Consider the following 27,103-nt stretch of genomic DNA (forward strand, 5'->3'; position numbering starts at 1 on the left):
AGGTACATTGTACTATACATAATAATGTAGGGTGGAAAACAACCTTGTTTTTTTTTCTGTTTGTTTCTTAATTGACAACTCGAGGCTATAAGCCGGTATGTAGCTTCTACATTAGGTACATAGGAGGTAGTCTGTACGTCATCAGACATGGAATTGGCAACAATGGAGATGAGCGGGAACGTCAGATCACAAGGTTAAAATCATTAGGTCACTTTACGGGTCTAACTGCTTCTTTGATAGTTGTGGCAATTGTGGCTATAGATGTGGCTTGAAAATAAATATATCCACCATGACGTTAAAGGTGTAAGATAGTACATAGTCCGTCGGAGACATTTTTTACGCTCAAACTTTTGGAAATTATTATGGGAAACTGATAAGTAATTGATAAGTAATTGATAAGTAATTGATAAGTAATTGATAAGTAATTGATAAGTAATTCTTCAATAAATGATAAGAAATTGATAAGCTGATAAAGAAAATAATTGGCTGAGATTCATCAAGACATTTAGATGTCTCCGACGGATTCTACCGTGCGAGCCTGCGAGCACGTGAAAACGCTTGCGCGAGCTTGCGAGTGCATGCGTTTTCCTAAATTTTAATTTCTTATTCATCACCTTCAATAAACTCCTATTCCATCCCAACTTACAACTTTCATTTCCTCCGCGATATATTTTAAAATAGGTAATAAATATATTCTAATTTCCAATATTATACTGTTGTCCATGCGTTGCTCTGTGCCCCGGAACCATGAATGGATCAACCCAATCAACTATATCCAGATCTGGATATACCCAGTAGTCCTCATCACGGTCTGTACTCCCAACTCTGTTAATGTCGCTCATGAAGTAATGTACTGTTCTTGGAGGGAGTTGAATTCCGAGTAGTAAAGCATGTACTTTCATCTTGTCGGTGCCATCTAACGTACGCGTGATGAGCCCTACTATGCCCTTAAATGACTCATTCGTAGCGTAGCGCGCAATCGCTAGAAGTTTTCGTAAGACGGCAAGCCATTCGAGTATACTAATCACTCAGGTTAGCCTATATCCTTTCTAATGCAGTACTATTTCCAATATAGACTTGGGGGCTATCACTTACTGGTCAGCGTCGAGCGTTCCGTGCATCGTTCTAACTTCTATCGTCCCGGGATTGTTCTCATCCGCTGGATCCGACAACTTATTACCCCGTATGCGTACTCGGATAGACGGCCTGAGATAGTCGTGCTCCTCATCATCGCCGCCCGACAAACCACTCGTCAACTCAGAAATTGTCGGATATTGCCACACGTTGTTAATGAATTCTCTTGTGCGAGGGTCGATGGTTGCAAGATCATAGTGACTGGCCATGTTTGTTCTGTTGCGAGTTCTCTCCCCTGGGCTAAAACGTGGTAAATAACCACTCTGCTTATAACGAGTCTGCAGACTGGGATGGAAGAGAGCCTGTCCGAGGCATGTGGCGTCAACTAATTTACCACACCACCTCGCCATCTTCGCTGAGGCCCGGTCCTTCCTATGGAGATGTATAAGAACCGGCTCTGCTAGCGCCCACAGCGTGACAAATCTCTTAATCATTAATAAGTTCCACCCAATCTTGTGGCCCAGGTGCACATGGAGTCCAGTTGAGGCCTCCATAGGTTTGTGACAACGCAGGCTTCCACGAAGCGTCCTGCAAGCCCTTCGAACGGATTCACGTGCCTGGTTATCATCAAAGGATAACGGAGGGCTAACTAACTCCGCACCAAACCACTACGAAGACATGTTAGTTAGTTATTTTCTAAATGTGCGCTATAAGGGCTGGATATAAATTAAAGGAGACAGTCCCCCCTCCTCCCTCAATAGTCGAGAACTTCAAAAGGAGGATCTGGGTGATATAGGTGTTACCTACGTAATAGTCTCGCATCGGCCTTTTGCTTTGGTTGAACATAGGTATAAGATAGCGGTTAGGTGTCATGCCTTCTCCATCTACCGAAAGATCTTCCACGACCGACCACGCTTTGTAATTCGATTTTAAGCCCCTTACCGGGACATGCAGCGTGTCTTCTGCTGAGCTGAGTGCAAGTTTATCTAACGCTTTCCTATCCTCACAGCTCTGGGCAAGTTTATATTCGAAATTTGCCGTTACCTGTAAGCGGTGGTTGTTGTTGGGCCAATCATAAAGGCATTCTTCTACCCTCTCGCGTACCAAATCAACATGTTCAGTCTTCAATTTAATTATATCCACATCGTTGGATTCACAAAAGCGGCAAAATTCGTCGACAAACCTAAAGCCGATAGACCCATTTTCGTAATGTGTTCGGTTAGGATTATACCTTTCGTTGACGGTAAATCGTCGTACAACATTCGCCCAATTCGGCGTTTCATCGTCAGTGAAATCGCTTTCTGATAGATCATCCTGGTAATTCCCCATATCACCTTCATGGGTCGGTATCTTGTTGCGTAGCAGCAGTCTATTGCGATAATCCCGATGTTAGCCATTACGTATTCTCTCATTCAAAATAGGTGAACAATCCTGATTTCGGAGGATAGTATGAATGTTGGAGGGGGAAAAAAAAGACGAAAAGAATATTGGTGCCCCATTTACGAACCTGACAACTCTCCTGGCGGCGTATCGTTTAAAATATATTGTATCTGGATCGTCGTCATAGTGGCGCCTGATATTGCGAGACTCAAGCTTTCGTGATATCCAACGTCTTTCTCGTGGATGTGGATCCAGACGATGTGGTTCTCCAGGATTTTTTCTCATGGCCGAGGTTACCGCGAGGAGAAACTCGAGTTCTATTATTACCTGTTAATTTCTATATGCAACGCGGATATAAATATACTTGTTGAGACGTGTGTTCTTCGCCATAGCTGTAGAATGGCTTAAAGGGGGCTTAGTTATGATTGGAAACTAATATCGTTACGTACTGCCGTATAATTAGCATCCTGAAGTGATAACTTAAACACAATGAAATCTGCTATACGAAGATTGGAAATAAGGACTGTCTCTTAACTGACCCTATACCGAAAGTCATTATGTCATCATCGGACGATCTCTCACACACTTCGGGATCGTCTGGCTCGCCTGAGTCAACATAATCTCTATCTGCGAACTTATTCGGAGCAAAGTTCTCCATCCACTTCTCCGTTTTGCCCTGCCCCCAGTCCGTGTTGCTGTCGTCGTCGTCGTCGTCGTCCTGGTTATTATTGACTCCACCAAATACGTCGTCGGTATCCTCCCCAGTGACCGGCTTGTCTTCCTCATGATCGACATCCCCCCAACTCCCAACATTTTGGTGCAGCCAGTCCGAGCTGCTACTTTTTTTGACCACTGGGCGTTTAGGCGTCTCTGGAACCGCCCATTCAATGGTTGGGATGGCTAGGTTGAATCCGCTTGAGGCGACCTCAACAGCTCGAGCTGCAGCCTCAGCTCCAGGAGCTTCCGGAGTTTTCACATTTTTAACCGGTACCTGATTATTCGATGGCGCCGGAAAAGGTAGCGGCACTGGAATAGGATGCACCGGCTCAGCATGCGGTAGTACAGGAACAGGTGGCGGCTCCGGAATATTGTTAACGTCAGGCATGGGATGGTCCTCGGCTGGCGGGTTCCTGATCGTCTGTTGAGACTCATTATTTAGACTCAGATTTCCGAGTCTCTCAAGTAACCGTCTTATAGAACCATGTTGCCGACTTGTAGCCCTACTAGACGCTTGTTGGGATCCTTGACTTGGTCCTGGTACCTGAGTAGAGGGTCGCCTTGTCCTCGACGAAGTGTCAAGAGGAGTTCTTATCTTTGCACTTCGTGGTTGATTCCCCCGTAGTGAGTGTCGCCAGTCTCGGAGATGGTCTCTCATTATTGACGCTGTCTTCGGTTATATCTCTCTCTACTATCTAAAATTATAATTTTGAGTGAAGTGTAAACTTATGTTCGCTTTCGCAACTCCACGTAACCGTAAGGAGACATTCGAAACTACATATTAGCGTTGAAGCCATAGGTAGCAACTAAGTATATAAAAGCATCAAGACACTATCCGCAGACGGAATATTGATTAGAAGGCTATAGTCCAAAGAAAAGGAGATGCTTGCGGCACTCTCTTTGTGCGATTTTAATGCTTATCTTTATTCTACTAAGGATGTGGCCATGTTCGCAGATGTTTTCTGCATTGTTTACATTTCAGCACAAAGGTACCATAGGTAGGTAGGTAGTCAACCAATAACTCTCTACCTTAAGCGGTTTAATCGACAACCCTGTTTAGAAATTTATAACATTAGCAAATAAGAGTAATCACCCAGGTCAGGTACCCAAATAACTATAGAAGTGAAACTTTTCAATAATGGAAAGGGATGCGCTTAAATATATTCTACATGTCCGATATCATGATTATACAATGTACCTAAGGCAAAATATAGGTATTCGGCTATCTTACCCACGGTATCTTGAGCCTTCGTCAGCGGTAGGATATGCAACCTGCAATTAATTCCAGGTATTTGATTTGCGATGAATAGATGATGAAATATAATACGTCAATTACTATAATAAGAAACCAATACTCTACTTGGGTACTATCGTGTATACTGCATGCATAGCACGGCTCTTTGCTATCGAGAATATAAATCAAAATATAACCGTTTACTTTTATCATTTATAACGTAGCCTATGGGTCACCTAGGTAGATATCCGAGTTTAACTTAGAGGTATGGGGTTTATAATTTATAGCATCTTCGAACGTCAATCACATCAGTAATTCTCATGGCGGACATATGTATGAGCGGATGAGCACCTATAAATTTGGAACTAAGGAGTTTATTACGTCCCGGGGCTCCTCAGTGAATTCTCGCCGAGCATTAACAAACCTCGGGCAGCTGGCCAATAAGAGGAACCTGGATACGAAATTATCTAGGTACTTCAGGTTAGAAACTGGTGTGTGAAACAAGTGTAACAAAAGCCCAATGATTTGAGTAAGGCAAAAAAACGCCGTTGAATTCTGCTCTTCTTTCCCGATTACCAACTCAAGAAGCAGGGCGTCCACAACCAACCCTGGCGTGAAGCTTATCTGCTGCTCATTCTGAACTCCATGTCCCTTGGTTGACTGCGTTATCGTACCTCCCAACACTGCCAATAACCGCAGCCGACTTGCTTCCCAAACTTCGTTGCACGGTATCGTATATGGTCTTAATCTCGCCCACCTTCTCCACAGTCAAGGCAGGTACATTTCCACGCCATATCACCGTAGGCGTACAATTACGATTGACCTTCCTCAAGATAAAGTGTACCATGTAGACTTAAGAAGTCTTTTTGGGTACCGCAGATCCGTTCGTATACTTGCCAAGATCCGTGGCATCGTGGAACTGGCGCGCAACGCTCTTGATACCTTCCCAGACAGAGCGCACAGCCGGAGGATTACCCTGGGCGCCAACTAAGGAATCAATTCTCGATTCGAGCCTTCTGAAAGAGTCCTGTACATGCGTGCTTTGTGCAAATCTAGTTCGGAGGAATGCAGTGTAGATAGTAATGAGAATCCAAGACAGACGTTGGAAGAATACGGCCGATAGGAACAATCGGAACCAAAGTAGAATCTCTAGGCCCGAAACGACAGACATGGACGCGTCATAGTATTGCTTTACGAAGTTCCCAATGGCCTCGGCAAGAGGGCTAGCCGACTGCGGTTTGGCACCAGGAGAAGCACCAGCAGGGACCTTATTGGGCTGGATAGTGGGAATAAGGTTGCTTCGCGTATATGTTGCGACGTGGAATACGGAATAAATGCCGTACGGAAATAGGGCGAGGGTGTATTGAGGAGCTAGGAACCATACAATTGCCATGGCTTTTAAAGCGAGTATTAGCATACTCGCACATGATACAAGGAAACGCAGCTGGCATACCAAGATATTGAACGTTTTCATCTGAGAGAAGGCCTAGAACTCCTGGGCTCTTGGCCCCAACCTTCTGTCGAGCTCGCCATGTCTTGTATACAACAATCCCGTATGTTAGGGCCGCCGAGAGGAAGGCTGTACGATAGGTAAATCGAGCCCAACGCGAGGTATAGTTAAATGCGATAAGGCCGATGGAGTACCGGAAAAGACTCAGCAGAAGTAGGAGGTGTCTGTAAAATATATCAAACGTCAGTAATCGAGTTCCTTGTTACATATTACAATGCTAGCCTTGAATCGAGGAAGCAGGCCCCGAAACGAGTCGAGGAATGTAATAGGACTTGACGTACCCGCTAAACCAGGCAACTATATCGTTGAATAAAATGTTAACGAATGTCACACAGAGATGAGCAAGCTCGGGGGAATTATTTGCAATCACTTACACTGTAAAGTTTTGGCCAGAGCTAGAATCCTTTCACCGAGAGGTAGACTCGCGGAGGGCGGAGGAGCCATTTTCTCGGAAACGGCAGGAAAAGAAATAGAGATAGCCTTTGTTCTGGGTTGGAAAAATGAAGTATTGAAAAAAGTAGTTATCAAAAACTAATTTCCAGATGAAGGCGTAGTCGCGTGCTACTGTTGTAAGGTAGAAAGAATAGATGTTGGTGGGTATGAAATGCCTTGAAGTTCGATGATGTCGTATTGTGTCGTATTAGCGAAAAAGAGCTGAAGAAGCTGGTGAGGTGGCTAGATTTGTACTGGAGGTGGGAGAAATGACGACGAGAACCAATGCTTTGTGCTTATGCAACCCACTTACCCACTTACCCACTTACCCACTCAAGGTACAATTCGTACTGATGACTTTACACATTAGGTACCTGTATATAAGAGGTATCCGGTTATGGTTGGTGCGTCATCAATGTTGGAAAATTGTGGCCCTAGCTTCTAGCTTCTGCCATACTTTAGGTACGTAGGTACGTAGCTTCTTCCTTGCACATGCCTGGTATGTTACCTTGGCAGCCGCAATCCTGACGGAGCCAGCAACAAAACGGCCTACTGGAAGCCTTTCGTCATAGCAGCATAACACCGAGTCTAAACCGCGTCCACACATGCAATATATCTTGCTTTACAGTTTCAAGCTCTTTACTGTCCCAGACTTCGGTATTCTACTTACGTGGCATAACGACGGCAACATATAGAATACCAACCTGTTTACATTACTATTTACTAATCGATATTTATACCATATTTGTCATGCGTGATGGGTTACCATCATGACTTCTAATGTTAGCACTATTAAAGCTACCTAAAGTATCCTAGCGTTATCTTAATACGCAATCAAGAAGCACCAATCACGACGTTGTTAAAGTTAATGCGAGGCATATCAATATAAGATAATTTAGGCCACGAGCATAAGAGGCTACAGCATCTGCTATTGCAAAACTGCACACATTAAACATACTAGATCCAATTAGGTAACATGATCAACATGATCACCATCAACAGCTACGGTTTCTAAAATGACACACTTAATTGGCTGTTGAAATAGTTGAGACACCTTACCCTTACCCCTCTTTTTCATCGACGAGATGATTCGGCTTGATCTGGCATCAACACGTGGATCCTCAAACCGACACAACTTGTCCATAATCTATGTAGTAGCCAGTGAAGTAAGCCAGTGTGTGACCAAAGAACAGAATCTCTTACCCAAACGACACGGGGATATACTAGACAGTTGTGACAGAAGATAACTTGGCCTGCTAGCCAAGATGGCGACGATCAGTTCAGCAGCCCCGCGCTTCAAACTTGTGTTCCGCGTACCCCCGGCAGCCCTAGCGTCCGTCAAAAGCGCGATATTCTCTACGGGTGCGGGCCGCTATCCGGGACCGGGCAATTACACTGAATGCTGTTGGACAACCATGGGCACCGGTCAGTTCCGGCCCGGAGACGCCGCAAATCCCCACATCGGGAAAGTCGGCGAGCTCGAGGAGGTCCCAGAAGCTAGAGTGGAAACACTCTGCGTCGGCGAGGATACCGTTAGAAAAGCCGTCGAAGCACTGAAGAAGTGAGTAACGTCGATGAATGCGCATAGATATTTATCGAATTCTGCTAAATGCTCACTTGGATGCGGATAGAGCACATCCTTATGAGGAACCAGGTTATGAAGTGTACAGAGTAGAGGATATTTAACTCACTTGAAAGCAAGGAGTAACAGTATATCGCAACCCATCGTAAAGCGTTATCTACCAATACAAATAGGGGTGATCTGTGGAACAGGGTTAAGTATCATGCAGGTACAATTCCATATTATAGAAGCTAATGAATATATCGGTATTCACAATTTGACATGAGCTAAATCTTCAAGTTGATTGCAGTTGCTGGCGGCTTTGTTTCCCTAGCGGAAGAAAAAAATGGGACGTAAAAATGTGAGATCTGTCACCGGCCTCTTCTAATTGGCCAAAAAAGTGACCCTTTCCCACTAACACATACTATAGGTACACAATGCAGTCTTCCGCGACTCTTGCAAAGCATATAAGTTTAGGGCTCTGCGTTAAATCTACTTTTCTAAACTATTAAGTCTTAATACTAAATTCAATTCGAAGATACCAGGAGTGATAAGTCGTATAACTATGACAGCATTATATGATTAAAATTCATATCGACGACCATGGAAAGTCGCACAAAGAGCGACGACTCTAACACAGAACAAGTACATGTTCATATCCAACCTCCGTCAGAAAATGACATAGAGAAAGGTCACCACATCAAAGACCAACCCGACGATGCAGCAACTTCGCAGAAGCAATCCGTGTTCAAGTCACTCGGTTGGCTGGACCGCTTCCTCGCTATCTGGATATTTCTCGCGATGGCCATCGGGATCATACTAGGCAACTTTGTGCCGGAGATAGGGCACGCCCTACAGAAAGGTCAATTCGTCGGTGTCTCGGTGCCAATAGGTGCGTTATACCTGATTATAAAGCGATATATTAATCTAGAGGTTTTAATCTGTATTAACACGTAACACTCACAGCTGTCGGATTGCTCGTGATGATGTACCCCATACTATGCAAAGTGCGGTACGAGACATTACATGAGATATTCTCGCACCGCGGTGTCTGGAAGCAGATTGCATTTAGCATCTTTATGAATTGGATTGTCGCTCCGTTCCTAATGGTTCGTAACATTCAGTCTGTGACAACTGCAATGAGTCCGATCTCTTTATTCTTCTACAGCATTGGCTAATACGGCTTTACCTATAGCTAGCACTTTCATGGGCATGCTTACCGGATAAGCCCGAGCTTCGGACAGGCCTGATTCTAGTCGGCCTAGGTAGATGCATCGCAATGGTATGAGTATCTTATAGAGTATGGTTTCAAGAACAATAAAGGCTAACTGGCTCTTAAAGGTGCTAATATGGACGGGTTTAGCCGGTGGGGATAGCGAGTACTGTGCCATTCTCGTGGCAATTAACTCCATTCTCCAAATGGTATTATTCGCCCCCTTGGCTGTTTTCTTCATTCGTGTGATCAGTGGAGAATCCGGTCCTCTGGACATCTCGTATGAAGTCGTTGCAACAAGCGTAGGAACTTTTCTCGGTATCCCACTAGGTGCGGCAATGCTGTCGCGCTTTGTACTACGTGCCTTAGCTGGTTCGCAGTGGTACGACCGCGTCTTTCTCAAATTCGTCGCGCCGTGGTCTCTAGTCGGCTTGCTCTACACCATCTTAGTCCTGTTCGCTTACCAGGGTCAACAAGTCGTCCACCAGATCGTGTCAGTCTTGAGAGTTGCAGTTCCACTCGTTGTGTATTTCATCGTCATCTTCTTTCTGACGCTCTGGATCACGTATCGGTGCGGATTTGGATATTCCCTCGGCGCCACGCAGAGTTTTACTGCTGCCAGCAATAATTTCGAACTTGCTATCGCCGTGGCCGTCGCAACCTATGGTCCTAACAGTGACCAAGCCCTAGCATCTACCGTGGGGCCGCTTATTGAGGTACCGGTGCTGCTTGGGCTAGTGTACGTCGTCAAGGCGATAGGGGGTAGATGGGCCTGGAAGGACTGATTTTTATGGTATTTAACTCGAATAAAGACATATTATGTCTGTAACTAAGCAATACCAAAGAAATTTACCTGAAACAAGATCTATTAGTACCGGTGACTGCCTTTATTCAATAGTATGCAACAAGGAATGGAAAATAGGGGTACAACCCCATTAGCCTCCTTCTTGTCGCTTCTCTTACCGAGAAATGATATAACTAAAAGGCAAGAATAACGCTATCATATACTATTTATGTTTATTACTAAGGTTAATCGTAATATAAAGTTAAAGGATATGTCTATTCGACGTATTATCATTATATATATCACGCGTCTCGCACGACTAAGCCATCAGAGAAACCATGCGTAGTCGTAGGTATCGCAGAAAGCTTTAGCTGCCGAATATACTTAATATTATTACACCTATTCTTCTCTAGAAGTCAAGTAATTTGTGGTCCATGTTAGAAGATTTGAGTCTTGTGATGTCCAATAACTCCAATCCAGTGGACACAGGCCCAGCCTCCCTAGAAGCGCAAAACACATGTTCCACATCACTAGAATCCAAGTCCACCTAGAGAGAGCCGGTAATATATAATATAAGTGTAAGCTAAGCAGAAAGGATTTAAGTTTGCCGAAGAAATTGTATCGTAATGTTATTGTGAGTACTAAATCCATATCGTTTAGCACGCTCTCCTTCTGTAACGCGAAGTCGATTTGTCGGTCTTGATCCAGTTTGACTGTTCTGGCCGCCGGCATGAATCTGTCACGAGACCAAATGCGGTCTTGTAGCTGAGCTGCAAATAGTTGTTCGGCACGCTCGCATGCAAGTATACTCTCTTGGTCGAGGATATCCTCGTGAACTTCGAGTAGGGGCGTTAACAGAAAATTACGGGGATTAAAGGCGAACACCGCAACTATCCGTTTACCACATAGAGCATCGGCTACCGCAATAGCACCGGTATTCAACCCCTGTCGTGGAATGTATTCAAATACTGCTGTAGCTGAGCCTCTGGGTTGTGGTATACCATTATTATGTCGTTTCCATCGGTCTTCAGGGACGGCGTTAGTCTGTCTGAGACTTTGTGCGTGGGCTTTGTTATAATACCGAACCCACAGACGGTTTGACGGTCCGGTTGGACCTTGGAAGTTTGCTGAGGCAAACAGCACCATTATGCTCCGCGTCTGCACACTTAGAATATCCCCCGTGTCTATAAATCGAAGGCGGTAAGGCGGTACTCTCGAGTCCTTGCTTACGTGGAATACATCCTCTCCTATAGAGGACTGTGACGTTGCCGTCAATCTAAGTGCTACCAGGGCACCCTTAGCTTGACAGTGCAGCACCCCCAGCGTCCCTTCTCTGTGGGTCTCGATAATAGGTAAGGAGATACGCAACCCTCTATTAGTAAGTTCGTATGCGTCCGGTAGGGTTTCGCCTACGGAGCTAGTGATGTTGCCGCTCTTTGAGAAAGCGGACACGGATGGTGCCAATAGAGAATCCGCCTTTTCAGAATCCCATGCGAATATTGAATGGTCCCAATGGGTCTTGATGATCTCCTCTTGTAAACGACGGAATGCACTCCGGCCTTCGCCATACAGCAGTGGCATATTAACCTCGAATATCCCAAGCAGACAGTAAGCCTCGTCTTCGAGCCGGGTGGTTTGACGGTTTGCCGCCCACGACATTCGAGTTGCTACACTGAGAACAGAAGGACTCCGTAACCCCTTTAGCACAGTTGCGTCTATATTTGTGATTTGGCAGATCAATTTAAGTAAGGTGCCTTCTCTTGTCCCCAAGAAGTTCCAGCCCTGGCCAAAGAACCGAAGCTCTCGAGGGGCAATTAGCTCTTGCAGCGTCCAGCCCCGTGTAAACCATCTCGCGCTTTTGAAAGCGCCGATCCAGGGCTGTAGATCTGGATCGCTCTCTGGGTCGCTCTCCTGGTCACCTTTCCCGGTCAAAAGCGGACATTCCCAGGGTACGTCTTCCATGTAAACATAGCAGACCACGCTATCTTTATACCATCTATACATAGAGTTGATAGATTCGGTTAATTCTGCGCTGCTAGTCTTGTCCATGCATACTGTATCTATCCAGGCATACTGTAACCCGTCTTTCAGTGCCTGGCGACACATAAATTCGATCTTTCGATAACCTTTCCTTTCCTTGGCCTCCGGTCCCGAATACATTTGAAATGTAACCTCGTCCTCACCCCAGGTATGCGATAGTATAGCAAAAGGTGGCTCATAACCCCCAAAGTTTTCGAGTCGCATGGTAGTCGTGTTAATAAGCCACATGGTAGTCTTGACTGAAGTCAACTAGAGCGTTGATATGTACCTCAGATAGTCCGAAGTCAAATAAAATAACTGTATATCAAACGAACCGTAAAGATTATATGAATATAAAGTATCAGTCGTATAATTTAATCAGAAGCAAAGTCAGGCTATGTGCCTACTTACTTACGTACCATATATACATACCTACTTACCTAAGGCATATCTTTTCATCATGATGCACTCTGGAAATGTGGAGTTACTATGCATCTCCATTGGCTGTGCTAACCGAATATATACGAGTCTGACATGGGAGGTATGCAGTGAGCCTTACAAAGTATAGCCCGCCTAAAGAATATGCCTTAGCTGAGGGCTGAAGTTCCTCGCGCAGCATTACAACAAATCCCAGCTAGAATTTCCCAAGTTAACTAAATCGAGGCAAGTTATAAGTGAAAACTATAGTGCTGGTTCAAATTCATCTATTTAACACTTGTCTATATCTCTGCTAGAAATGTTCTCGCAATATTCGTGCCCAGCAACTTGCAATAATCCACATAATGCTATTGTATTGAACCGGCAATAGTAAAATACTCATAGTTTTCCGCGGCTTAGGTTATTCTATCGTATTTTATTTATCTTTAATTATGACTGAGCACCCTAACGCTTAACAGAAAATGGACTATAATAAACCTCTAGAATAATGCAGCCCTATTTAGCGCAAAATGCTATTCTTGACGCCATATATGTAAAGGTCCATTTACGTTTGCTCCCTTTTAGATTAGCAGAAGGGCTATATGCTATATCCCCTTCGCGAGTAGGGCTGTACCGGTGCTATAAGGATACTCTATTTCCGAAGGGCCTTCACCTTTACTTCTTTCACTATCAAAAATTATACAGCTTTTATTATATTCACCTTTTCCGTTACCGACTCTGTATAAAATCTGCAAGCAGCTTGGAGCGGCGTTGCCCTGGACTGCAGCGACGGTCGCGTTGCGTGAGTAGCTAATCTCATCAAGACCTGGCATGATTGAGGTTGTGTTTGAGTTGCTTGTAGTTAGAATAATAATTAAGTCAGGATTTAATGATTCTATTAGGACTTTAAGAACTTATTAACTTCATATAGACTTGAAGAGAGTTAGAAGCTTGTTTACGAAAAGGCTATTATAGTGAGTGGAGTCAAGTGACTTGATTACCTACCTAAATACATATATACAGATACATACATATCTAGGTACCTAGGTACATACCTAAGGACTGCCCAGGTGGTGCCTGAATGATCATCAGAGTTTGTGTATGCGCACGGATGAAGCACGTGGCGTCGCGAGTATGCGCGTCAAGACTAAGGTGAATTAGGGAAGGTACCTACCTAAATGAAGGAAGGTAGGGCGATCAAGAACCGACGTAATGGGTGCAATCACGATCCTTAAGGTAGATCTAAGCAAACTTACCTTCATACATGTTTTTCAGAATTTTATTTGGTAACTAGTAGTACTTCTTATTACAGGTATCACTTAAAAAAGAAAAGAAAAAAAAAATTTGTTATCTACAGAAATAAATTTTCAGCCCAATCAGTGTCAACTCTTGAATTCTCAGGCTGCAACCTAATTATCTGCCTTGCCTGTTTTGCCCGTTGCCCGTTGCCCGCTGCCAGTGCCACCCTGACTACATGCTCTGACTGCATACCTCTTTATCATTCGGGCAAACTTGGGCGAACTAGAGGTAGATATTATTAGATAAAGGCATAAAAGCCATTATGCCGCCATTGTCTTTACAAGCCGATAGTACGTCTAATCGACAAAGTGTGCGTCCGGAACGCCAACTGTCGACTTCTGTAACCCGAGCTACAGATATCGCTGGGTCTGACTCATTCGATCAAGAAAACAACCAGCCGACACTTAACAAACAGACAGCTGTAGATCAGGTTAGACAGGCCGGCGAAGCTCGCATACCAGAACGAGCGAATCGAGACGTAAAGAAAGCCGAAGAAACCTCTCGCCAAGAACGATTGAGGCGTCAGCCACAAGAGCAACAGCGACAAACACAAAGCCAAGACAGAGAAAAGCAAGAGAAAATGAATCAAACAAGATCTTCCGGCGAATCTCTACCTGTCGCTGCAAATGCGTTCAGAACCGCACGCGAAATGTATCAAGAAGCCGAGTCATCGGCGGGCACCCTCGACCAAGGTCAATCATACCACCCATGCGAACTATTAGCTGGGCCTCTAAACTTTGCTGCCATAGCTCAAGAGCTAGGTTCCTATGAGGAGGATGATTATGATTATGATGATGACGATAGTGACGTTGGTGCCGGACGTGGCAGAAATACCTACCCGCATTTAGCGAAATCGGGAGAGTTGCAGGAGAAAGAAATACAGAATTTCTTGACAATGCCAGAAATCGACATCTCTCCGGAACAGCGAAAGAGCACACCGGCTGCGATGTCTTGCACCCTAATGGAACATCAGAAGGTTTGCCTGACTTGGTTGATACAGCAGGAAGAAGACATTCACAAGAAGGGGGGTATTTTAGCAGGTAATTAACAATAACATACCTGCTACGGTTGAATAACAAATATAGCTGACTTTTTTTACAAGATACCATGGGCCTCGGTAAGACTGTTCAAGCACTGGCCTTGATTCTAGCACACCCTTCAAAAGACCGCGCTCAGAAAACAACACTGATTATCGCTCCGCTCTCTCTTCTCAAACAATGGGAGAGGGAAATTCAGACCAAGGTCAAACCAGCCCATAAGCTGAAAACAGTCATATTGCATGGCCAAGCGAAGAGCGGAATGACTGTTCCTAGACTTCTCACCTACGACGTCGTCCTAACCACCTATGGAACCATCATTTCCGAGTATAAGAACCTGCCAAGTATGAAGAAGAAACCGCTAATCCTAGCCAATAATACCATCTTTTATCGAGTCATTCTCGATGAAGCCCACTCCATTAAAAACAGAAAGGCTAAAGCTTCAGTAGCTGTGTCTAGGATTAAGTCAACTTACAGGCTTTGTATGACGGGGACACCATTCATGAACAAGGCTGAGGAAATATTTCCACTCATCCGTTTTCTTCGTATTAAGCCCTATTGTGATTGGGATGCATTCAACTGGGAGATCAATAAGCCGCTGAAGAGTTGGAATGATAACTTCCACGATAGTGCCTTAAGGAAACTACAGGCTCTATTCAGGAGTATAACCCTGCGGCGGACTAAGACGAGCATGCTTGACGGCAAACCCATCCTCCAGCTACCGGCACTCGTGAATGCAGAGGCCACAACTAAGTTTAGCAAGGACCAGCAAGACTTTTACGACGCTCTCGAACATAAACAGCAACTCAAAGTGAACGAGTTCATCAGGGCTGGAACAACAATGAAGCAGTATAGTTACATTCTCGTATTACTGCTGCGACTACGTCAAGCTTGCTGTCACCCACATTTGATCAAAGATTTCGGTATTCCGGAAGGCATACAACTTTCATCAGAGGAGATGCGCCGACTCGCTCAGAGGCTCAAACCCAACGTCGTGAGGAGGCTCAAAGCACAGACTGAATTTGAGTGCCCACTCTGCGACGAAGCGACTGAGAGCCCCCTCATAATATACTCTTGTGGTCATTTGATCTGCACTACTTGCTTCTCTGCCATGATGGAGATCCGAGATCCGAATTCCGAACAACAGAATGTTTGCCCGCATGAAGATTGCGACTCGGAAATTAACCCCGAGCGAATTATCTGCCACTTTTCTTTCGTAGAAGCACATATGCCCGAGAAGCTCGGATTGGATGACGATGACGACTCGGATAATGACTCGGATGGGTTCGAAAGTTTAGAGGACTCAGATGATGACGTAGATGCACGTGGAAACTTAAAGGGCTTCATCGTGTCGGGAGACGAAGACGATGAAGACGATGAAGACGACGAAGATGACGAAGAGGAAGAGAAAGAGAAAGAGAAAGAAGATGGTTCGGATGTGGGAAGTGATTCTATTTCTGAAAAGGGAAAGCCTATGCAACCCGAGGTCTCTACTGACGCGATATGGAAGGACGTTTCTGCCAACAAGGAGTCCTTAGAGGAGGACCCCGCAGACGACTCTGATGATTCTCTAATGTCACTGGAGAAAATCTGGAAACAAGTTGAAGCAATGAAGCATATTAATAAGGATAAATCTGAACAGTCTAAGAAGCGCAAAGCCCGGTCCGACTCGGCATCAGACGACGATGTGGATATAAAGAAAGCATCTCAGACTGGGGGTAAGCGAAAACGTTCTAGTCACGAGAATGTTACCAGGTCAAAGAAGAGGAAGACGAACACGAACAAGGCGGCCAGCAAGAAGCGGCGTCGAAATGGGAAGAATAAGTTCACCTCCATGGCAGCTCTGAAGAAAGCCAGCTCAAGCAATGCCGCCGCAAAGGCGAAATATCTAAAACGTCTCAGGAAGGATTGGGTCCCAAGTGCCAAAATTGTCAAAACGATGGAGATATTGTCCGCGATTAGAGAGAAAAATCCCAAGGAGAAAACGCTCATCTTTAGTTTGTGGACATCTTTCCTCGACTTGCTTGAGATTCCTATACATGACCAAGGCTTCAATTATACGCGCTACGATGGAACAATGCATCATAACGACCGAGATGCCGCCGCGAAGAAGTTTATGAATAGCCCCGAGGTGCAGATCATGCTGGTCAGCTTGTCTGCTGGCAATGCAGGGCTGAATCTCACGTCAGCAACCCAGGTCATTATACTCGAACCCTTCTGGAATCCATTTGTTGAGGAGCAGGCCATTGACCGTGCCCATCGTATCGGTCAAAAGAAGGAGGTTACTGTTCACCGTGTCTTGATCGATGGAACAGTCGAAGATCGCATCCGCGCGTTGCAGGACAAGAAACGCAAGCTAGTCAATGCAGCCCTCAGCGAGGAGGGCGCCCGAGGCGTTGGCCGGTTGAGCCTTACGGAATTGAGGGGCCTATTTGGTTTCCGCTAATCTCATCCTATCTACTCTAGCACGAGTGAACTATGCTGATGTTAGAGGCTATTATGGTTGTCCCCATAGCTTCGTTTCGGTTACAAAAGGGGGTCAAGTGCGATTGGGTGGACAGAGGCTGTTTGTTCAATCGATCATCTACTTGCATTCAACACTTCTCTCGTGTCACTTCATTGAATATGTCTCAAGCAGATGTATGTTGGGGACAATATACTTCATACTTGATGCTATTCTAGTCGCGCAATTTCCAATATGGACTACTGGAATCCGGGGGGGTAGTTTGTATGCTCTTCCAAATTTGTTCAACACTGTCAAAACTGCTTGTATGATATTAATAGCTCGAGGAGCCGCATGTTTTCTATGTCTATTTAGATTAACAGATGGACGGTTGGGACAACCCAGATATTGAGGTCACTGTTAGCATGGACGACTGGGGCGACGGCTTGATGCCGAGTCCCGATCGCCAAGGCGTCACGGGAAAACGGGTTGTAGGAGGTTAGGGCTAGGTATGAAAGGCATATGTGTTCACGCTGTCCGGATAGGGTCTTGCGGGCGTCGGGGAATTCAAAGTTCATGTTATCAATCCGGCTACCCTTGTCGGTCGTACATAGCAATATGGATAAATGAGTCCACCTTTCTAGATACCGGCCTACCACGTCCCGGATAATTGATATGGACAATGTGCATAGGTATTTTTTGGGGTTAACACTCCTCCTTTAGACAGTGTTTAACTTGATCCTATTCGGGCTTTGAGCGGATTGCCATGATTTTTTTTATTTGGAGTTAGTCAAAAATAGGTACGTTATTCTACAGTTGTTGTTTCTCGTTGGGGCTTAGCTATAGTCTTATGTTTCATCTTACGGTTTAAAGTAAACAGATCACTAATACTGATAGTGCTTTCATATAAACAAGGTAAGCTTATAATGTTTACCAGCTATAGCGGAATCCACGAGCTTAGAATCGTCAAACATGCGTTCAGGTTAGGTAGCTGTGGCTCTGGCTCGCGGCAAAGGACCCTATCACATGTCACTTATTAGTAGCCCGCCGGATAATAGTTAACAGGCCAAAGCTTTCGTCAATAAAAACCTAACTTAGCCAACCACTCGGTACACCCCATGTTCCTGCGGATGGGTTGCATCCGGGGAGATCTTTTTTTACACAGCAAGGTCGAGGGGATTAGGGGGTAAACCGCCAAGGAGTCAATCAGCCCAGGCATCGGGAAGTTAGAGACCAGGCTCGCGGGTACGGTTTTAGCTGGAAATTATAAATAAAGCCCATGCTGTGGCGAATGTTTTCAATGGTAAGGTGCCATGGTGCGGATGTTGGGCCCCGTAAATCTCTACTAGATAAGTCAAGGGCGCAGCCGATCGTCGAGACGAGAAAGATAGAGAGTTTATTACAGTAGCCCTTTCCTCACGGTTGTCGTCGTCGTCGTTGTTTCTGTGCTATAGATAGACTTGCCCTTGCGTGGCAGACAGAAAACATAAGCAAACATCGGTGCCACACTTTCCAAGCCGCAAGATGAAGGTATGTTATTTCTTTGAAGAGGCTGCAACGACCAACCTAACCTTTCTTCTCCCTTTACCTATTTTGCAAAACTAAACGAGCCAAGAAAAATTCACCTAAATCTACTCCTAGTCATAAACACAAGCTAACATGCCTCTCCTCACGAAGACCATATCAGCAACTATCGCACTCCTTGTGCTCCAAGTTACGGCTGTCCTCGCAGCCCCTACCCCAGCAGATGCAGCTCCGGCCTCGTGGCGGCTTGACTGCGGGTCTCCCGGCACTACGGCGCTATGCTCGGCAAGTAACAGCGGCGCCCACTGCGATCCCGTCTCGGGCGATTTGACGATCATCCTGGCCGGCACATGCGGAGCATGCAAATGTGTCAGCGCTGACCAGTGCTCGCGGGGTTGCGGAAAGGAAGAGGAGGAGTAATTGGGAATTGAAATTTACACGGGAGCATACCTACCTTGGGATGAATATCATACCAATGATCAAGGGGACGGACGAGAGGATTGGGGTGGAAAGGAAAAGGGGGAAGAGTCACAATGCGATACGCTGTCTAGGTTATTATACCTACAGTATAACATTCCCTAACTACCTAAGGTACTTAAGATATGCCATCGATGGAGAGCCAATATACGCTACGCTAAAAGGATGGAGGAAAGACTTGCTTTGAGGTTGGAATGTTGGGCAGTTCGTAGATCTTAGTTATTACTTTCTCGGGAATTAGGCTTAAGGGTATACGGGTTAGGTATTGGTACTTGTTTTATTCCGTACAATATGAATTGATAATTCAAATTAAGGTCTGAGTAAATATATAAGGTATCGGGTTCGGGGTATACGTAAATGAATTTTTTCATATTATTTTCATATAATGAAATGTATTAAAGTCGTCCCTTATTCGCTACATGTACGAAGTATGAACATTGTGTTGTAAGTGTATAAGAAAGTTGTTAGTTGTTAGTCGTTCCTTAATAGTGCATGGCCATTGGTTATTCGGATGTTACCACGGGACCCATGGCCTAAAAAAAGAATATTTGGTAGCACTAATTCTTATCGATAAGCTTAATAGTAGGACTTGAGCGCATCAAGTCCAGAAATCAACATTAAACAATTCCCAACTCCACTAATCCATAACTATTTCAACCAGATATTCCACTTAGGGAGCTACATAGCTCTACTAATAAATCATACCTATACGGATGGCCTCGTAGAACAGCCCTTTCATATAAGACACCATCAACAATGCCGCCATGTCGGTTCAATACGCCAACCCATCAACTAACCCATCAGTGGCACGCTCGCGATCGCTGCGCGTTCCCGTTAAAGCGTCCTTGACCGCCCCTCAGCCTGCTACTACTGTCACTACGACTCAGATACCCAGCTCTACTTCCAACCTTGCCCTGTTCCTTACGAACCTCCGCTTGCTAGACCTCGACCTTGAGCCCGATTGGCCAGATATAACCCTCGCGACCTTTTCAACCAAAGACGCCGTTGGCGGACAGAAGAAGCGGATTCAATCAGTCGAATGGGCTCTATACCAGTTATTTATGCTATGGGATTACAATGAGACTCAAAATGTATGTCTACCATATCCCAACACGTGCGAAGTATTCTAATTCTCTAGAAACTGCGTCCGTTTTTCCCACCTCTCGACCAGGTCCAGTCTATCAACCTCCGAGCCGCTCTCCTCCGCGGCCTTGAACAGGCTAAGAAGAATGGCGTCCTAGGTCGAGATGCCGTCCTACGAAAGACTATGTTGGATGAATGCAAGGGCGAGCGACTTGAAGAAGTTCTGGCCGTCTTTTCCTCGGCTGTCCTAAAGAAGCTGGTTGCCGAACGTGCGCTCAATTCGGGTCCAGAATATCGTCCTAGTATATCGGAGAAGCTCGCGCTCGAGAACTGGGGCTACTCGGGAGACCGTACCGAGCTAAATGGACTCTTACTCGCTCACAAAGCGTCCTTGAGTACCATCTTGGCTAAGAAGAATACGGAACGAGTAAAGTATCGCGACTTTGAGGACCTATTAGCGTCAAAGGAACAAGGCATTGCCCGGCGAAAGGAAAAGGCCAAGGCAGAATCCGAACGAAGCGTAGCTGAGACATCTGAAAGGACAAGAACGGAAGTTAATAGAATTATTAAGACCAATTGGACTGGAAATGATCAATGGCTTGATAGTCTCCTATTCAACGACACGAACCCACGAAAAGGAGGGCTCCTTGGTAGCCGTTTCGATGACGTCTGGGTTGGTGTTGAACGAGGGAAAGTGTCTGACCTCGAAGACCAGAATACCGGCCTCTTGGAGCAATTAGACAATAGGGTCCAGATGCAGAAAGAAAGGTTGGAGAAATGGGATGATTTCAGGAAGAAAATGTTTGGAAATATGCCGCCACCGCCAACGGTGGAAGCGAAGAGAACGACCAAGCCAAAGAATATTGGTTTGCGCTTCACGGCTCATCAGAAGCTGAGCACCAACCAGGTGCGCGCGAAAGACAAGTTACCCTTCAACGCAGCACCTGCACAATACCGCACAATAGTCAGTAAGATGAAAGCTGAACTTGGTTCTATTGGAAAACCCAAGATTCCGGATTTTTCTAGTCTACTAGGAGGTTCGAATAGAAGCTCGGTAATCGATGTTGCTTCATACGCTACAAAGCCAGAGGAAATAATTGATGCGATCTCTGATATTAGCGAATGGGAAGATGAGGCAGAAGAAGTACGACCAATTGAAAAGCCTATACAACCCACCGGCGGGCGTCGCTATCGTCTTGTTCCTCCTAAGGCTAGTACTGAAGTTCAAGGACGGACACATGTGCCAAAGGCGTCCTCAATTGACGTACCATTCAGCCGAAACAAGAAATTCTTCCCAGATCTTTCACCCAGCTTTGAGCCTGAGCCATTAGAACAGATATCATCTTCGCACCTTCAAGTCCCGACGACTAGTACGCCCAAGAGGCAAGAATTAAGGAAGTTGGATACTATACCTCAAATTATCACATCGTATAGTGTTGCTTCCCCTGAGGTATCTCCCGAGCCATCTCCTACCGATAAGATGGTAGAATCGTTGTCTCCACCACCGGTCTCGGTTTCTCCAACCCAGGCCATGGCCGATGAAATATTGCGGTCTATGTCAAATACATCTCCATCCCCGATGAAGAAACAACGCCACACCCTTTCTCTAGCTGAGAGAACCCGCTTATCTATGACACGAACCCAATCGTTTGAAAAGGAGGATGAAATATCTCAGCCGTCCCCTACAAAATCTACGCACACGCAGAGCAGCAGTGATAATAATACAAATCATCTGCCGGAGAAAGATGAATACGAGGATCTAGTAGCCCGTACTAGACGATCTATGGTTGGCTTCGAAGCTGCGCGACAGAAGGCCCAACTGGAGAGGAGACGATCGGAGAGGAAGAGCAAGATGATACAGAGGAAGGGTGACCAGTTCCCAAAGCTTGAGGAAGAGAATTTTAACGACACGTCAATTGTGGAGGAGCTCCTCGATAATGGCCAGGAGGATTACGAAGCTGTGTTCCGGAGCAGGCCGCGCGTGCAGACGAGTCCCTTACCTAGCCCGTCGAAGCCATGGAATGGAGAGTAAATACCTGAGAAGGGATATGAGACAAGGTATATGTTGTCACATGAGACTTTTGCTTGGTTTACAGGGCTACTGTTAGGAATATGATACCAAATTGATGTTCCCCTTTTCAAGGGTATTTCTTGAGAAAAAGGTTGCTCGAATACATAGGTAGGTACATACATGCTGTTTCTTGTTCTATAGAAATTAATATAAGTATCTCGATGTAATAGCTACCCCAGATACCAGCTTTACGTATAATCAAACTACCTAAATCACCACCCCACTAATCAATCATAAAACACCAAGGCCCTAGCCTCGATGCTCTCCCGCGCCTCCCCGTCCTTGTACTCGGGGTCCTCGAACGCGCTGTGCGGCGCGCGCCGCGCGGGCACCGTCCCCGCCTCCGCCTCCGAGTCGAAACACTTTATGAGGAGCACCTCGTCGGGCCGCTGCGCGTGCTTGTAGTACCAGCGGTGCGTGACGCGCGGCAGGATCGTCCAGGTCTCGTCCCGGTCTGCGGGGTAGATTATCGATGCGGCGACTAGGTCGGCGTCTGGGATCGAGGTGCCGTCGGCTACGCCTAGGGGGTCTTTGAGGACGGGGCGGATGGGACGCCATATCTGTTTTTTGGGGGGTGAGTTAAGAATTCTTTTTCTTTTTTTTTTCTCTTTTAAGTTTGTTTTATACTTGAGGGAGGAACGGGGGTGTGGAGGTAAAGCAGAGAGAGGGGGGGATAGGATGTATGGATGGAGAGAAAAAAAGGGGGGACGGGGCATACGTTGATAATCTGATATCGCCGTTTCAGCAGCTCGTCCGCCTCGTCCGGAAACCAGCGCCGTAGGACTAATTCCGCGCCGGCGTACGACTGGTCTACATGTGCTCTGAGCAAGGGCCCGCGCGAAGACCGATTCCCCTTGCCTAGCTTGTGCCAGTTGGACGGCCCGCAGCGCGTCTTGTGGTCGAAGAGGAAGATGCGGGATGCGCCGGTTCTTATCACACACACACACATGTTAGTATATATATTAGATTTTTTTGATTTTTTTCTAAGTTTATGGACGGTTGGTAGAGGACTTACACTTCTTTCAGCAGCTGCGTCGACTCCGGGTAGTATGCGCCCTTGACGTGCTCTTCGTCTTGGAAGTCGTGCAGGGACTTGGTCGCGCTCTCGTGTCGGAGGAATTGGAATCCGTGGCTGTCGAGGGTGTACTTGTCCTCTGAGCCTGTCACGTCGTGGACGGTGGTCTGCTGGGGGGTGTGCGGACGCTCGTTTTTTACCGTGTTGCTTTGGAAGCTGGTCAGAAGTCTGCGCGGTGGATGGGGTTGGATGGGATGTGTAAAGTACGGCAGGCACTTACTCGGCGATCACGATAGGCATTGGTAACGAACCGTCGCCTGGGTCTTTGTAATAGTTGATGTTGGTTAATACATCGCGACGGCTTGGTATTTGCGTCGTCTGTGTGCGTTCCTCTGTATGCCCTTGGAACGTGAGAGGCACGTATGTTGTCGCGACAGCGGCGGCCATGTCTTCCCTTTCCTCCTGTATTATATATATATATACGGGTATCCCGAATATCTGCTAACTTCTAGCCTCTTAGTCCTACGGAACAATTTGCGATATTCGTCGAATCTTCCTATGGTGAGAAGCTCTAAATTCAACCCACTTAAAGCTCTTCCGCAAGTATGACTATGAAATCTAAATAAAGACTACCTAATACATGATGCAATATCAATGAGTAGTAGTTGTCCGTTATATTACGATCAAGCCAGGGTGTGCGGGGTCGCTTACATTGATTGGGTAAAGACCGTTGATACCCTCGTGTTGTGGTGGTGAGTTTTGCTATAATAGCCTAAAGCTTGAGCTTCAAACGGTCTTGGAAGTTCTTGGTTCATATAAACTCTTTCGGAGCTAGAATGTAGTACTTAACGTTCCCTCCGATCTACTAAAAGAAGAAGGGATGTTTTCTCGTTTTAAAATGGGGTAGTTATTTGAACAAGTCGTGTCGTAGTATATGTACGACTCGAAAAGGGGTGAATCGTCAAATCATACTACGTATAATCATGACACTTAATAAATCCTCGCGTTCGCGAGGTTCGGGTTATCAAGTCTCTAGTCTTTATTATAGAATATATGTTTGGTGGTGTTGGTAATATTTATGGAATTACAGAAATCTGGCAAGTTCTGTCCAAAAGAGTGTTAAATGGAATTTGGAAGGGCAGCTTGAAGACACATAGAACGCAATTATAAGCTTTGTACTTCCAGCTCCTTTCTATTCTCGATTGGTGTTATAGCATAATTTTAATCCCACGTGTAATGAGTGACATATCTTCAATGAGGATGATGATCCTAAGCTTAAAGCCCAGACTCTCCTTCTTCCTAGTCCTTATACCCCGACGGAATCGTATACTGATATTTTGGCGGGTACAACCGATCTTCCGGCCCTGCACCACCAGGACGACCACTCGTAACTTCGTACGCAGCCCTATAGTTGTGATACTTGGACATCTTGGAGCGGTCGGCAAAGTGCTCGGCTTCACCAACAGCCAGCGAGACCTTCAAAGACGGTAGATTTACTAACGCGCCCATTGATGTCGCACGCCAGTGAAGGTTGGGCTTGAGGAACGAGACGACATCTTCGGGGTTCATGCTCTTTAACACGGATTGGTTGCCGTCGTTGTCTTCGTGCGCGATTTGGTTCTTCCATCGCGTGATGAGAGCGTTGGTTAACACAACACGTCCCGTAGACTCAGTGTGGTCCGCTTGCTGGTTCCGGCAATTCCCACATCCCTCATCCGAGTTACCAACTGGCAGGTGAAAACTTGAGTCAGCAGTTATTCTTAATGTAAAATCTCTTTCGTGACTTCATAGTAAATGGGGTTATCGCCCTGACTATTGAAGGGTAGGTACTCACGACTTCCTGGCTCGGTCGAAAAGTTTACTACTTGGCCAACCTGGGTGGTTCGAGTCTTATAAGGGACCTCATCGGGTACTTTACCAACAAATATGTGAATTGTAAATTTGTTGCCATTGAGAGCGAACCTAATGATATTAGTTCATTCTTATATATGGTGGAGGATTACAATACTTCTCATAAACAACATTGACAACGTAATCGTAAGTCTTCAAGTCAACCGGTTTGTCGCTGAGGGTACGCAGCCTCGCTAGCTTGGGGAGGTTAGGCTGACCCGGGCCAGCTGTGAGCCTTGCTTTCTGCAAAGCTGACCAGTCACTGTTATAATTCTCGTTAAGCGTTTTGGTGAGAACGTCGAGGTGTTTCTGCTTATCGTAGACTCCATTAGTAGTATACAACCACTTCTCTAAACCCGGGTAAGTATAGCCTAGTGCCGTCACCTCTCTAACGTCAGAGGAAGTCCAATATTCTCCATCACCCGTATGGAAAGGCCGAAGTGGATCAGTGGGCTTGTCCCGGTGCTTAAACTCGATAGCATATGTCCCAAGGTCTTCATCACGCGGGTCGGAGCCGTCAAACCAGGGGTCTTCATGCAGCGTTTGCCAGATCGCCGTTGTTCTATCCACGTTACTAGACAAAATTAAACTCAGAGTCAGACTGCAAGACAATACGAATCCATCACTTACCAATGGTGAAGCCAAAATATTGGATCAAATGCAGCAACTGGGACGTGAGCCATGTGGCCCATCAAGCGGATGTTTTGATTGTCTGGCTCTGTCCAATCGCCGCCACACCAATCATGCATGTTGTCATGAATTCCCTCACAAGAGTCAAAAGCATAGTCCTTTGTCACCGGGTCATCTGCGCCGTGGTTAGGAGCTCGTTTAGTTGCGAAATCCTCAAACGTCTCAATAGTGAGAACACGATAGTAAGCCGCCCGAAGACCCGCTGTCATATTCCCCATCTTTGAGTTTTCCGTCTTCGTTTCGGGATCCCATTTATAGTCCCTCATGGCGTCGGCAATGGCTTGATTATCCTGCTTTCCAGTAACCCAAGCCTGGTTCACGCCCGTTCCTTTGGGGTGTCGGCTCGTAGCCTCGCATTGGTCAAACTAGATGATATGGCTTAGCCCCTATATCACTAAAAAGAATTTCGACGTGCTTACGGGGAAAGTGTACGTAATTCCCGTCTCGGGATCTAAAATTTTACTTGCTGTGATCCTCAAGTCCTGGTCTTCATCGTTAAGGCTTGGATCGCCCATAGTAATACGCCCTGGCATTGTGAACTGATATAGTGCATTCCGATAAAGACCGTGACCTTGAATTGTAGGCTGTCTGATATCAACTTCTTCATCCAGTACAGCCAACGGTACAGTATAGTCCCGCTTGTTTGGATCGCCGTCAATGGGCTTCTTGAGCGCCCAGTCCCAGTATGGTAGGCGCCAAGTTCTCGCTGCTTCTAGAAGGTCAGGTCTATCTGCTTCCGGGTACTTGTTGACCACTTCTTTCATAAGTTCATAGATGATTTGCTACGAATAGATCAGTAGACGTACAAATACGCGGATAAGATTACCTACTTCGAAGAGAAGCACGTAAGGCCGGTGCCAGGTGCAAAATAGAATACTATTATGAGTACAATATCCCTTTCCGTCAACTGCTGGGTTTTCTCCGGGCTCGTCCCAAGAAACAAATGGCTTCCCATGGATTCCTAATACTTAGTTTGAAATACATTATAATTGTCAGATATAGACTCACCGGCAATTTGAAACCAGGATAATTTCTCATGCGGGCTCATCTGGGAAAACATCCATAGCGCAGGAAAGAATAGTGCACGCTGGTTGATATGGAGCAGTTCTGTAGATATAAACCAGTCATCTATCTCCATACGGAGCGGTACTTTCCTGAGCGGATCATCTTTCCCAGGGGACAATCCCTCCTGGATGCCAACGATTGGATAGTAATTCGTAGTTGCAGCCATTG

The 27,103-nt window shown here is 45.8% G+C and overlaps 8 protein-coding genes across 9 annotated transcripts; 4 read left to right on the plus strand and 4 right to left on the minus strand.

Moving 5' to 3' along the window:
* Window positions 1–5,258: 5,258 nt before the first annotated feature.
* On the minus strand, window positions 5,259–6,359 carry GL218_03582 (Tetra-spanning protein 1; the record flags this gene model as incomplete). Its single annotated transcript, XM_033580151.1, has 4 exons — window positions 5,259–5,800; window positions 5,859–6,079; window positions 6,197–6,212; window positions 6,290–6,359. 4 exons carry the CDS (start codon window positions 6,357–6,359, stop codon window positions 5,259–5,261), a joined length of 849 nt encoding a protein of 282 aa, XP_033436957.1.
* A 1,253-nt stretch (window positions 6,360–7,612) lies between these two features.
* Window positions 7,613–8,033, plus strand: GL218_03583 (putative GTP cyclohydrolase 1 type 2; the record flags this gene model as incomplete). Its single annotated transcript, XM_033580152.1, has 2 exons — window positions 7,613–7,908; window positions 7,979–8,033. 2 exons carry the CDS (start codon window positions 7,613–7,615, stop codon window positions 8,031–8,033), a joined length of 351 nt encoding a protein of 116 aa, XP_033436958.1.
* A 478-nt stretch (window positions 8,034–8,511) lies between these two features.
* On the plus strand, window positions 8,512–9,906 carry GL218_03584 (Arsenical-resistance protein Acr3; the record flags this gene model as incomplete). The annotated part of the gene is made up of 4 exons (XM_033580153.1): window positions 8,512–8,800; window positions 8,875–9,017; window positions 9,104–9,190; window positions 9,250–9,906. 4 exons carry the CDS (start codon window positions 8,512–8,514, stop codon window positions 9,904–9,906), a joined length of 1,176 nt encoding a protein of 391 aa, XP_033436959.1.
* Window positions 9,907–10,977: 1,071 nt separating this feature from the next.
* Window positions 10,978–12,173, minus strand: GL218_03585 (Vegetative incompatibility protein HET-E-1; the record flags this gene model as incomplete). Of its 2 annotated transcripts, none has more annotated exons than XM_033580155.1 (2): window positions 10,978–11,070; window positions 11,136–12,173. In XM_033580155.1, 2 exons carry the CDS (start codon window positions 12,171–12,173, stop codon window positions 10,978–10,980), a joined length of 1,131 nt encoding a protein of 376 aa, XP_033436961.1. The 2 variants fall into 2 exon arrangements, with proteins under 2 accessions (XP_033436961.1, XP_033436960.1); XM_033580154.1 differs by lacking the exon at window positions 10,978–11,070 and having other exon boundaries at window positions 11,642–11,687; window positions 11,752–12,173.
* A 2,574-nt stretch (window positions 12,174–14,747) lies between these two features.
* GL218_03586 (putative ATP-dependent helicase C23E6.02) lies at window positions 14,748–17,123 on the plus strand (the record flags this gene model as incomplete). The annotated part of the gene is made up of 1 exon (XM_033580156.1): window positions 14,748–17,123. One exon carries the CDS (start codon window positions 14,748–14,750, stop codon window positions 17,121–17,123), a length of 2,376 nt encoding a protein of 791 aa, XP_033436803.1.
* Window positions 17,124–19,885: 2,762 nt separating this feature from the next.
* Window positions 19,886–22,236, plus strand: GL218_03587 (uncharacterized protein; the record flags this gene model as incomplete). Its single annotated transcript, XM_033580157.1, has 2 exons — window positions 19,886–20,212; window positions 20,260–22,236. The coding sequence occupies 2 exons, from the start codon at window positions 19,886–19,888 to the stop codon at window positions 22,234–22,236; spliced, it is 2,304 nt and encodes a 767-aa protein (XP_033436963.1).
* Window positions 22,237–22,502: 266 nt separating this feature from the next.
* Window positions 22,503–23,737, minus strand: GL218_03588 (putative methyltransferase-like protein; the record flags this gene model as incomplete). Its single annotated transcript, XM_033580158.1, has 4 exons — window positions 22,503–22,835; window positions 22,994–23,204; window positions 23,291–23,497; window positions 23,571–23,737. The coding sequence occupies 4 exons, from the start codon at window positions 23,735–23,737 to the stop codon at window positions 22,503–22,505; spliced, it is 918 nt and encodes a 305-aa protein (XP_033436964.1).
* Window positions 23,738–24,589: 852 nt separating this feature from the next.
* Window positions 24,590–27,101, minus strand: GL218_03589 (Tyrosinase; the record flags this gene model as incomplete). Its single annotated transcript, XM_033580159.1, has 7 exons — window positions 24,590–25,017; window positions 25,125–25,252; window positions 25,299–25,754; window positions 25,811–26,235; window positions 26,290–26,652; window positions 26,701–26,831; window positions 26,879–27,101. The coding sequence occupies 7 exons, from the start codon at window positions 27,099–27,101 to the stop codon at window positions 24,590–24,592; spliced, it is 2,154 nt and encodes a 717-aa protein (XP_033436965.1).
* Window positions 27,102–27,103: the final 2 nt, after the last annotated feature.

This window comes from Daldinia childiae (genome assembly GCF_008694065.1).
Source record: "Daldinia childiae strain JS-1345 chromosome Unknown Scaffold3, whole genome shotgun sequence".
Classification (NCBI taxonomy): domain Eukaryota; kingdom Fungi; phylum Ascomycota; class Sordariomycetes; order Xylariales; family Hypoxylaceae; genus Daldinia; species Daldinia childiae.